This window comes from Cebidichthys violaceus, unplaced genomic scaffold (genome assembly GCF_023349555.1).
Source record: "Cebidichthys violaceus isolate CVI_PGR_0920_01 unplaced genomic scaffold, fCebVio1.0.p SCAF_28, whole genome shotgun sequence".
Classification (NCBI taxonomy): domain Eukaryota; kingdom Metazoa; phylum Chordata; class Actinopteri; order Perciformes; family Stichaeidae; genus Cebidichthys; species Cebidichthys violaceus.
Genome location: NW_027176461.1, coordinates 620,801 through 633,642, shown reverse-complemented (window position 1 = coordinate 633,642; position 12,842 = coordinate 620,801). Strand labels below are relative to the sequence as shown.

Sequence of the window (12,842 nt, the reverse complement as noted above, 5' to 3'; positions counted from 1 at the left end):
TTAGCTTCGCTGATTGTAGCGGAGGAAGTCAGCCAAATGGCACACGACCGCCTGCACCCAAAGCATGAGCTGAGGAACATCTGTCCCAAACAAAATAATCCTAATACTCCCCTGGGCTTGGTAATAACGTGTGTTTAGTGCCAGAGGTGGAAGAAGTACTTTTAGATGCAATACCACAGTGCAGAAATACGTTACAAGTACAAGTCCTGCATTCAATATTTCACTACATTAAAAACGTATTAGCATCAAAATATACTTTTATTAAAAGTAGTGATTGAAGTAAAAGTTTTCATTCGGTAAAATGGCACATTTCAGAATATATCATATTATAATAATTGATGCATTCATGTGCAGCTGGTAAAGTTGCAACACATTTTTACAGCACTGTTGGGTAGTTCAATCGATAATAATGCGTCATAATGTTTTAGTTGATTATATTTTGTTTTAACAATCTCAATCTTCAAAGTAACTAAAGCTTTCAAATCGATGCAGTGAAGTGGACAAAGAAATACAATGTCTCCTACTGAAATGTATCTGAGTAGAAGTATAGCAGAAAGAAATAAAGTTAAGTACAAGGACCTCAAAATTGTACTTAAGTAGTTGATTTAATGTACTTTGTCACTTCCCACCACTGTTTAGTGCACATTAGCAGGGACCAACTTATGGCATTTTTGGGTAATAGTATTTCAAGCCCCAGCAAAAGTATCTCTATTCTAATAAAACGGGAATACATTTCAGCTATGATGAATAATTCAGGTCTAATCATTTAAATATGTCACTCATTTCAAATATCTGAACCAACCCCACAGAAATTGTGCAAACACATTAATTGTTTTGTTATCTTAGTGCCAATTAACCTTTTGAGTTTACACAATCTATGTTGGCATGCCAGAGGTTTGCAGTGCATTAATGAGACCACGATTAGACTCAATGCCTGTTTGCGTTCAGCTAATTTCTCATGACATTGTGATCATTCACATTTGCAGAGGACGGTAATTAGTTGACGGAGATAATAAATATTTTCTGTTTGTTTTAAAAATGTTGGTGTGTTGGAATTTCTCCATATTAAATGAGGGGTTACTTTCATCATATTGCCTGTACACCCTGCAGCATGCAATTTATATATGTGAAGACACATGAGGAGAAATTCACTCAAATTAATCAGTAAATTATCAGTCAGAAAACTTCAAATCAACATATTCAAAGTTCACAGACTTGTCTAAAACACTGCCTTGATGGTAAATCCACCTTGTTCTCAAAACCGACACATATAAAGAGAAGCATTGAGAACAAAAGACAGATGTGTCCGGTTAAGTAGCCATCCTTCAGCACCATCATGGCTCATTTTAACCAAGCCATCCACGACCCCCATGCGTGGACATCTGTCTGTCAAGGATGGAACAGAAAAATGTAAATGGCTGCCATTTAATGCGAGCCAAAGCACACATTAAATATGAAGGACGCGAGGCGCTGCATGCCCTCCCAGACTGAGAAAAAAAAAAAATAAGATGGGAGGCAGCAGGAGCAGATTCAGAGTAACAGGCCAAGAAGCAACCCATCCAGAATCAACATTACTTCAAACATGAGGTCATCTAAACATCTGTCTACAACATGTCCACCGGGAGTTCAATCAAAGCCCCACTGAAACATGTACAATTGTTTCTGGAAATAAATATTAGGCCTAATTCGGCTGTGATTGGTGCAGCCACTTGGGAATCGCTCATTGCTAAGTGCAGTTTGTGTCAATGGCACACACACACACACACACACACACACACACACACACACACACACTTTGACTTTATTTATTTGATTCCCCCCTCTCCCCTTTTCTTCCTCTCCTTCATTTAGGTTAAGTGGCTTTATTTGTTCTTTCCCCGACTGATTTTTAGGTTCACTGTTTAAAACCAATTAAATCAGCAGAGCTGCGGTGCAGTTTGAAGGAGGCTCTGACAGTCTGGAGGGAGAGCAGCAGTAATCACATGCCGTCTCATGTCGTCACAGTCCATTTGCTGGAGACGGATCGATTTACTCAAGGAACTTTAAATAATGCATCTACCAAGGAAATAACAAAGGACTTAGAGAAAACATTACAGCAGTGAGCATGGAACTAGATGGATTTCCAGTTTCTACTTTTAAAAGATGGTTCGCTGTGTATTCGACCATGATGGCATTATTTGAATGACTTTTTTCTATATCCATCTTTAAATTTACGTTTTGTTCAGATAACTGAACATAAATTTAGTTGAGTTTTTTTTCCTTCAAATACTTGTAAGCTGCCTTCTTTGCGGAACACACATGCACCACTTCTGTCTCCTTTTAGCCAAAAGCTATGACTGAAACATAAACATTCAAATGTTGTAACGTCCCTTTACTGTGAAAAGAGATATAGCATGCAACTACTACCACCTTGTGGACAAAATGAGAATGGACATTAAGGTATGAACTGAAAGAGCTTCATTACCCATCATGCACTCTTCTGCACTGAACAATGAAATGTCACTCATCAGGACACAACCATGTGGAATTCAGACTTTTTGTAAATACAATGTCAACAACTCCAACAAACATACTAAGACTGAAAGACTGAAACTGACTATTACGTTCATTATTTGATTTTTTTTGGGCTGTAAAATTTCAAATATATACTGCAAAAATGGCCACGACAATTACCTGAAGCCCTAGATGATGTACTCAGAGACTCAAGACCCACTATTTGCATGGAGTAAATGCAAATGGAGCCAAGTGGGACGGCATTATCTCCTTTCCTTTGGTTAAATGATGGTGGACCCTTTGCTAAAGGAGATAAGAAAGGAAGCACTGAAGTACCTTTTCAAAACATTTAGAGAATTTCACCAGCTATGAATGTCACTGAAATACGTACGGGTCATTTCATAGTTGTGAACCCTTCCTGAGCAAAACATAGACTATTTGACTGCAGCTCGAATGTCCACTTTCACAGACTCAGGGACTCACGGACTCGTTCCCACAAAGTCCATGAGGGTTTAGGGCCGTCCCACTGTCATATCACAAAGTGCTTGACAGCTCTATTGCTTAGACATCTTAAGCACTTGATTCACACTCTCCGTAAGTTTGCATTTCTGCAGACGTTGCCTGAGGATATTACCCACAATTCATAGCTTTATGACATAAAACACAGATGTACCATGGGAAGCCTGGAGGCTTAAAAAAACAAAAAGGTAAACAAAGAGGACGGCACCTGGGTATTAAGCCTGGCCTATTAAATTTACACAGAAATATTAACATTAAGGATGTAAGATGGTACATAAAAACGAATTTATTACACACCTGGTTTAATTCATTAACTATTTACTTTCATTTTGCTTAATGATGCCGTTTTGAAAAAACTATTAAATCATTTATTTGACCATTTTACTTTTCTCGTAAGGAAAGAGCCTGGAAGATGTTCAAATCGGGCAGTAAACAACCTCAAACAAAAACCCACAAGTGTACACATTTTGGCATCATCAAAGTAACGCGATATGTTTCTGCAAATTGTTGTCCCATTTGTACTTATATCATTTCAAGACTTTCACAATCAACCATTTACCAGGTAGGTCAGTTAGATCCCAGAGGTTCAGGGATAAAGGCCTTAGGGGGGACATTGAGATTTGGCAAAACAGCTTATTTTATCAGACCAACACTCCAGAACCTAAATGATATTCTGTTCATTATTCCATTTGACAATTTTTCCCCAACCTTTTTTGGTTATAATGCATTTAAATAAAGCAATGTCTAGTTGTGATGCGATATTCTAGGTGTCAGCAGTTTTAGAAGTTACAACTTTCGACTTCTAAACTTCTCACATTGTCTCATTTTAATATATTTGCAAGGCCCAAAGAGCTACAACTATTCAATTTGTAACAAAATGCAAACGATTGGATATAATGCATTACTACCCACTGGAGGGGTATTGACCCCCCTGGTTGGGAATCACTGACATAAGACAAAGAAAAGCAAATCAATTGGGAAACTGAAACTAGAGAACTAAAGTTAGCGAGTGTTTTTCTGTCGATCGACTAATCGTTTCAGCTCTAAAACATGCTCACAGAACAATGCGTATAATAATATCATAAAATCTGCATACTGTATTCCACCAGGCATTCAACACAGGTAAAGAAAAATAACTGGTGCCAGCTAGCACTTCTGAAAGCCAAAATGTGGCCAAAATGCAGCTTTTTTTCCCCCTTAATTCACATTTAATTTATAGGCTGGAAGACCTGCTCGCACGTAAATTAGCACCAGTCTGTCGCCATCCTCGTAAACGGTGAATCAGGATGAGAAAAAAATAATCTCTGGAGGGGAGGCAGCGTGAAGGCGTGGAAAAACACTGAGGTCATTCTGCTTAGGGTTAAAACCTCGGTCCCATCACTCTTGGTGAGGACAGACGAGAGCCTCTCCGCCTCTGGTTGGAGGTTCAGGACAGCCGGTTGTCAGACCCAGGGGGCTTGTGAGGTGTAAACAGGGAGGGACAAGCAGCAATGCCACAGTACATATGACACCTCGTTTCTCATAAAAACATCGCCCGAGACAAGTTGTGCCCTGCCATTAGTTGACAGCCTGAAAAGAAGTGTTTACTGAAGTTCATACGATCAGCACACATAGACCCAGCATTAGCTGATCAGCTGATCCTTACTATATACTAATGATGACAATGCAGCCTTCTTTGCAGAGCTCCCAGGAGTCAAGAGAAGCCAGAACACTATGCTTACGTTGGGAGTTAGTTCCTTCTTAAATAAACCATTGTATGAGCGCAAAGTATTGAAGTAAATGAGGTAAATATTGGACTTTTGGAACCAAAATCATTCCGCTGTAAAACACCTGGAATGTACAGCAAAAGCGGTTTAGAGAAGCATTTGAAATTGTGTGCGTTTTTGGAGCAGCGAAAATATTACACCATTAACTTTAACTGCATGAGAGACTCCGCGGGAACTTAACACAGAGTGTCGTGCAAATTTCTACTGACTATTAACATGGATGAGAAGTAGATAATGACATTTACAGGGATAGTTTGGAGGTTTTTTTCAAAGGGGTTGTACAAGGTAAGCTACTTATCCATAGTCAGTGTATTACCTACAGTAGATGGCGGTCGGCACGTCCAGCAGCATTGAAGTTAAGCAATGTACTGCATAACATATTTAGCCACCTAAAAGAAAGGCTCCCCTTAAAAAACAAACAGTTTAAGTGTATTGAATATTTAGAATGTTTTCACCGCTGTACCTTGCCGTCAGGCAGCTCTTTCCGACTGAGAACTGAAACCATTATCTATGGCCTCTTCAAACCCACCAGACTCCTTTGACATAAACAGTCATTTCACCTCACAAACACAAGAGTTGCTGGTCTACCGCTGCCTCGATCGATAGGTTTGTTTGTGCTTCTGTGTGACTTTGTTGAATTTAAAAACTCCAAAGTCACACAATAACACAAACAAACCTACCGATCGAGGCAGCGGTAGACCAGCAACTCCCGTGTATTTCTCAAAGGAGTATTTGGGCTTTTGAAGAAAGCATAGATGGTAACGGCTGCCTGACGGCAAGGGACAGTGGAGAAAATATTCTAAATAAAGTGTACACTTAAAGTGATACTTTTAGGTGGCTAGAATATGTTTCGCTGACGTTTCGGTACCTTGCTTTGCTCCCATGCCGGTACTCCGTTTCTAGTTTGGAGAAACTTTCTCCAAACTGACCGCCATCTAGTGTAGGCAATATGCTGACTATGGACAAGTACCTCGTACAACCCCACTTCAAAGAATCTGAACTATCCCTTTAACAAGTGAAACATTCATTAAAGTGATATGGGACCTCTTTAGCCACAGTCACATTTGAAACAACCCTTTAAAACCCTTAACAGCGAACTGCAACCATCAGTACCATATTCACAATTGACACAAGTAAGCAAACTAAAGAGAGCAGAGATCCAAAGGAAATGCAGTCGAGGGGTAGTATTAGAAACGGAGTAACTGCTTTATGGCTGAAAATCGGAAGGGAAGAGAACATAGTGTTCTATAGTGGAAGAAACGTCTTAAACATCTCTTGAGTCACCCTTGAGTCAGTATTATCACTTTGTTCAATGATGATATAAAATGTCCATTTAACTGTTTGTATAGAAAAATCAAAATATGTGAAATTAAACTATATCACTAATAGTACACCTATGTTTCAAGGGGTGCACACATTTGGAAAACTGTATAATTCTGGCATCTGTAATGTAAGATTTACAATGTATTACTGTGATTTCTGAACATGAAAACGATATATCCTGAAGCCAGAAAGACTTTGCTGAAGACCTTGGATATTGTGGACAGAACAATTTTTAAAAAAAAATGTGTTGATAAACTTAGTGAGTGAGCACAGCAACAACACCGGGAACACCAACATGAGGAAAGAGTTTTGTGGTCCTTATTGTTTTCAGCTGTTTGCTTGTTCAGTTGGAGAAAAAACTAAAAGCGACAGACAGTCTACACTGATAATCCCCTCACAGGGCTGCTTGTTAAGATACATTTATACCGCCCACTTGTTCACAAATAGGCAAAATAAAAGCAACAGTCAGAATGAGTCAGCAAGTATGAGACTCTTAACAATTAAGAACTCAGTGAAATATCAAAACTATACATAAGCTTTTTTGAAATGCATCAGCAATACAAAATAAACTAGATTTTGTATTCTTGTTATAGATTGCAGAACATTTATGCAATATGCACTTTTACTGAGCAGCCACAATGTGTGTCATCCGACAGCAGCAGAAAGTACTAGCCTGTATTTGTAGAGATACACTTCTTACAATGCTGCACTGGTGTAAACACTTAATTGAACCTTCCTCAATGACTTGAGGACTGTACAATGATTAACTACCAACCTTGACTCTGGTTTTGACTTAACACAGCGTGCATGACAAAAGAGAAATCCTTATCTTTTCATGCAATCAACTTTCTCCTACTGTTGACATTTTCTGAAACACTGCAACTGACAAATCTTACTAAGACAGAACTAACTGACAGAATAATGCAACAATGAGATATAATATATAGGATATAGCTTCTCTGGCACTGTAACCAAAATACATTTTCAGAAATGTGTTATTTCCTGTTTTTTCCATCTCTGAAGCAGGAATACACTGACTTCCTTTAAATGCCAGGCTTCTCTGTAAAATACTAAACAGAGGTTGGATATTTTTGGTGCATTTCCTTCTCCTCAGCATCTCTTATTAGGGTCTAAATTGTCAGCATATTCTTCCCTCTCCACCAGCTGTCTCGCCGCTTTTACTTTGCACCCTTTGCTTCAGTAAAACACGAGTTGACAACGTGTCCTCCGTGTTACGCAATCTCACTACAGCCAATAGTCTCGTTCGGGATGAGCTGCGCCTCGTCTGGAATGTGAAGCGAAACAGATGAGGGTTTTTTTTGTGTGAAGGATGACTTCAGCTCACTTCCGGGTTAGAGACAAGGAAGTGGCACAAATCACCAAGTTTGATATGCCTCTATGAATCTGGACCTGGAACCAGGACCTTGGTTAAACACCACATCTGTTCTGTCTGGAACTGTCCATACTCTTATCTGTGAGCTCAGCACTCTGTATTTTAGTCTGTGATTTGTGTTAAATTGGATAATCGACATAGGGAGAGGTGATGTCACAAAGGAAGGCCCAGTTAGCGCCTATTTTTTTACATGAAAAGTGTTTAAGCTAACAGTTACATTCACAGAGCTTAACCTGTAAAACAATTACATATGAGGCACAACACGGAGGCTGTAACGTTAGTTTACACCCACTTCATTGTCTTCCTGTCAGTCTGAAGGGGTTTTAATCATATGTTTCAGGGTTTTTTTTGTCTAATAACATCTATTGTTAGATACATTTTGTTAAGCTAACGTTACAGGTTCTGCGATGACGGAGTGAAGCCTACTAAAAGGCCACTAAGGTGGATTGACACATTACATATATAACTTCATCATGGAAAATACTTCACGTCATATATCCTGCCAGATATAGCACACAAATCATACGGAATAGGAAGTGAAACAATAGTTTCATTTATATTTCCTCGACCACTTCCTATCGACCATTCTCCATCCTCCGAGGGAATCATTTCGTTCTACTATAAATTACACACATCTAACATTACAATAAACCCACATGCTTGGTTTCTCCCTAGCTCACCAATGGGGTAAAGTAGAAACTGTAGTAGCTGTAGTTGAAAAATGTAGCAATGGTGGAACATAACCGAGGGCATTTACAGAAGTATTTGTACTTAAAAACCATTTTACCATAATAGCTTATTTTAATTTTCTACAACTCCTCTAGCATTCAAATGCAAATATTGGGAATTTGACTCCCTTTTGTTAATTTAATACCTTCAGGTAGTTTGCAGAATCCGCGTATGAATAGAAAATATACTTTAGACTATATATATTCTTTTTAACATCGTATTTCTACACTGTGGTATTGCTACTTGTATTAAGTTAAGGCTCTAGATCTTCTTCCAACACTGACATTCATGCTTTTCACACTGCCTGAGTTGACCCTAGGATACCTTAGCCCCTTTTCACACACACAGTTAACCCGGCATTAACGCACTGCACTTCTATTGCCTGGGTCCAAAGCTTTGAATCTGCCAACTCCACCAAGTTCGAGTGGACCGGAAACAGAGTATAACGAGTTGACTGTTCTGTCTGATATCAGGCAAGCACTTCTATAGCCTTGGGCTAAATGTCAGATGTAACACATGACTACTGTTTGCCTTCTAGAATTTCAAAATGTTCACACAACAAGTACAAGTCCTGCATTCAAAACCTACTAAGTGAGTAAGTTAATTATGTAACTATTTTCAGCTAAATGTACTTAAAGTATCAAAAGTAACCATTGTTCAGTAAACTGTTCCCTGTCAGCGTTTTACTATAATATATGATGTAATATTACTGCTGCATTAATGTGTAAGTTGCATTTTACTGCTGTAGATGTTCATGGTTGAGCTCATTTGAACTCCTTTATACACTGTTGGGTAGTTTAATCTTCAGCGATGCATCATATTCTATAAGATCATCATAAATTTATAGTTTAAGAAATAGGAACATTTTCTCAACCCAAAAAGGAACACTTCCTCCTTCAGTTAATCACAAATGTTCAAATGTCCAACTCTGGAGAGACATAGTTTCACTGGACAGGAAGGGGACGGAACAATTGTAATCTGAAATGCAACAAAAGCTGTCAGACAAATGTAGAGAAGTCAAAAAAAGTTAAATATTAGCCTGGAAATACTCAAGTAAAGTACACGTTTCCCAAACGTGGACTGAAGTGCAGTGCTCGAGTACATGTAGCCTACCTAGTAGTTACACTGATAAAGTACTTAAGAAGGTAAAAAAAAACAACCTCACTCGCTGGATGGCTATACGCATGCGCGAACTGATTTCCGGGTGCCTCTTCCGTTATCCAGCGTGTGAACTATCTTGGTGACATATGTATCATCTTTGATCACCTAACGACCCAAAGATAATATATTCGGTTGTTGATTATCTACGCATGTGCGATTAAAGCCAGACACATTTCTGTAGGCCGACACGTTACTGCTCTCGTGGGAAGGTGAACGAGGCGGACGTTAAATCGTTAACCGTTGCTACATACATGTAGCAGCGTGCACACTCCCTAAACTGTTGCACAATGCCACTCGGTCGTTTGAGATAGTAGAAGTGAAACAGTTGTTTTAACTTACCAGCGGATCCGCCGGCGATAATCTGATGAGAAGCTTCCCGGAGCATGCTCTGCGGCTTTTTGGTTGTCATCTTTAAAAAAATGTTTCCTACCAAAATAAACGCATGAAAGAAACTTCCGTTACAAGTACGGCTGTGTTTCTTGTAGCCTAGTGTGAGTTCACATGTCATAAGACTCTGGTTAACAGCGTGCATTAACAGCAGACCTACCCGTGCTGCTCCTGCTCGGTAGAGAGGCGGTGGTGTTGTCTTGTCTTCAGGCTCCAGTGAAGTTCCTCTGCTGTGGCTGCAGCCCACGTAGGAGAAAGTGCAGCCGCGATATCTCTCCGAGTGCTCTCGGGCTAGGCTAATATGGAATCAATTACCAGCACACACACAAAAAAACTGCCGTTTCAGATCTAACCCTCACAGCCGTGAAGTGTCTGAATATTGTAAATACACACTGGATGAACCCTGACCCACAGCTGGAGATCAATATGAGGCAAACAATCCCATTAAGTGCATTAAAGGTCATTTTGTTATCACAAATGTATATTTACGGTTGCACATTGTGGACATGGGCATTCTTTTAAAACTGTGTTTAGAGTTTACATTAAAGCTACTGTGCAGTAGAGTAGCACAAATGGGGGTTAAACTGGGATTATTCCTGTTGCAGCAGGTCCCAGCAAGTGTCTTGGTTTAAATTTGAAATGATACTGAACTGTAGTTTGCAGCTCTCGACTAAGGATTATTAATATTCTTGAAATTCCTAAAATATTTACTATATACATTGTCAGAAAATAATGTGAGATGCTCCCAGAGTCATTGATCATTTTGTCAGATTTTTGTTCGAAACACAAAAACATCCAGATTAAAATTATACAAACAAGTAAAGAGCAGCAAAGTCTCTTTCTCGTTTTCAAATTCTTCTCGCTAAATGACTTGATAATTGTCAAAATCATTGACAACTAATCAACTTATCAATTCATTTTCAGGAGCTAATTAAGTGTTTGATGCCAATATATCCATCAAGTATTGATAGACAATGGACATTTCACAGCAGATTATATAAAACAATGACAAGCATCTGAATAATGACTTTTCATGTAACTGGTATTTGCTCTTGAACAAAATCTCTAAAAATGGCTCACAGGGTCGTCAGGTTTGCATTAGTGACATGCACGGTATGAGGCCCATAAGCAAACCAGATACAAACATTGTTCCCCGTCTCACTAGATTATGTAATGTGAGTCCCGTGTTTTAACGATACTATTATTGTTCCTTTAGCGGTCAAATGTAAGGTAAAGTAGGACTGTCACTCCTATAGGTTTACTGCCATGACCCAACAATTTGAAATCACGTCCTGAAACACAGTAGGACATGCTGTACTTTGACATATGACACCACAAACATATATAGAAATTATGTTTTAGTTGCTTTTTCATGTGTTTATACATAGCTGGAATACAGTATCACAACAGGAACTGGAACAAACAGTTAATGGGATAACTAAAGGGTCACTTCATCGGCGATAAAACATTACAAGACTAATTTTATTGGCTTTGACATGCTCAAGTTTGGTCAATCGGAGAACTCGTGAATTATGATGCAGACTCATTAAGACAATAAGCACATTGTGACTGTCAGCGTTTGTAGAATTCATTCGATTTGATTTAGTAAACCTTAAGAAATTTAATTGATAATCAAATAATTCTTGTTATTTTAAAGCAAACATGACAAACCCACCGGCTCCTCTCACATGAAGATGTGTTGCTTCAGTGATGGAAAGTAACAAAGTACATTTACTCAAATACTGTACTACTTGTACTAGTATTTCACATTTATCTTAACATTATTAATCTATCAATACAGTGATTTTTTTTAGACTGAACTTCCTAAATGTATGTTTATTTTACATAAGAAGGAACAATGGACATTAGTTATGAGCCCTTCATGTTTGTGCCATATTTAGCCATACAGGCTCATTATTATTTGCAGTCTCTGGCAGGTTGACGGCATTCAAATAATTCATACCACAGCAGCACATAAGCAAAGACACACATGAAGCTGTTACAATGGGCTCCTCCACCTCTACACCAGTAAAGGCATACGTATGTAATATCAATCACCCAGTAATTTATATTTTATGATATTAAACAGAATATCTTGAGGTTTTTGACTGTTGGTTAATATCAAGCAATTACAAGTAATCTAAAGGAAAATGTTCACTGTATATTTATACTAAAAAAAATGTATCAATTCATGGAGAATAATGAGCAGATTAATCAATAAAGGAATTAATTGTTAGTTGCAGCCCTGAAATAAAGTATTACAGCCTTATGGAGGAGGCAATCACATTTATTAGAATATTTATTATTTTATTATTTACAATAAGTTTCAAACTATGCACATACAGTACACCTCTCTGTACACACCCTCAGGTATATATTTTGTTTTTTACGTCATGCCTCTTTCATGATTAATATAGCATACATAATGGTACAGTCAGCCAGTAAAATAAGGATTTACAGTAAGGGTAACAAAATGACCATATATCCAACAACACTGGAATCTTTTACCCTAAATTAAATTTGATTTAAACTATTATAAAGCATGTGGCCTGAGCCATTTAGTGCACCATGGAAAAATAAGAGGAGTTATTTTCTTTTTTGATGAGCAATGAAGGCATGCAGAAATTCAGCAGTGAGCCCTATAACGAGCATTTCATTTAGTAAAAGAACAGCTTTGGAACAACAAGAGCTTCAGATGAGCTATAAAAATGTGGGATTTACAGCATGTATTTTGGCAGGAAAATGCCATTACCACTTTGACCCACTTTGGATAAGAAGAAGCAGAACAGCTTCCACCCCAACAACCTCGACTCCAGTAAAACATCATGTCGACTGGGCAGCATGTGGACAACCAGCACAGAGGGTAAGTGTATAGTTTATGGATGTGTTGGATGAGAGAAGAAGGTTTTTAGGAACAAAAACAGTGTTCTTCTTTTCCAAGAGTAACATATGAATTTTGTCACTGTTGCGTGAATCCTGTGTTTCCTGAATAGATTACACTTACAGGCAAAACGTGTTTTCTGAGGGAAAGCCAATTAAATGTGTTGCTCCAGCACAAGAAAATTATTGAT

The 12,842-nt window shown here is 38.4% G+C and overlaps 1 protein-coding gene across 1 annotated transcript in view; it reads right to left on the bottom strand.

Annotated features, from left to right (window-relative positions):
- Positions 1-10,107, bottom strand: part of slc25a21 (solute carrier family 25 member 21) — an 86,893-nt gene extending 76,786 nt beyond the window's left edge. The window contains exons 1-2 of the mRNA XM_068721863.1: positions 9,932-10,107; positions 9,724-9,810 (exon numbers count right to left, since the gene is read on the bottom strand). Coding sequence (XP_068577964.1) covers positions 9,724-9,793 — 70 coding nt within the window. The 5' untranslated portion in view covers positions 9,794-9,810; positions 9,932-10,107. The remainder of the gene's footprint in view (positions 1-9,723; positions 9,811-9,931) is intronic.
- Between the last annotated feature and the right edge of the window lie 2,735 nt (positions 10,108-12,842).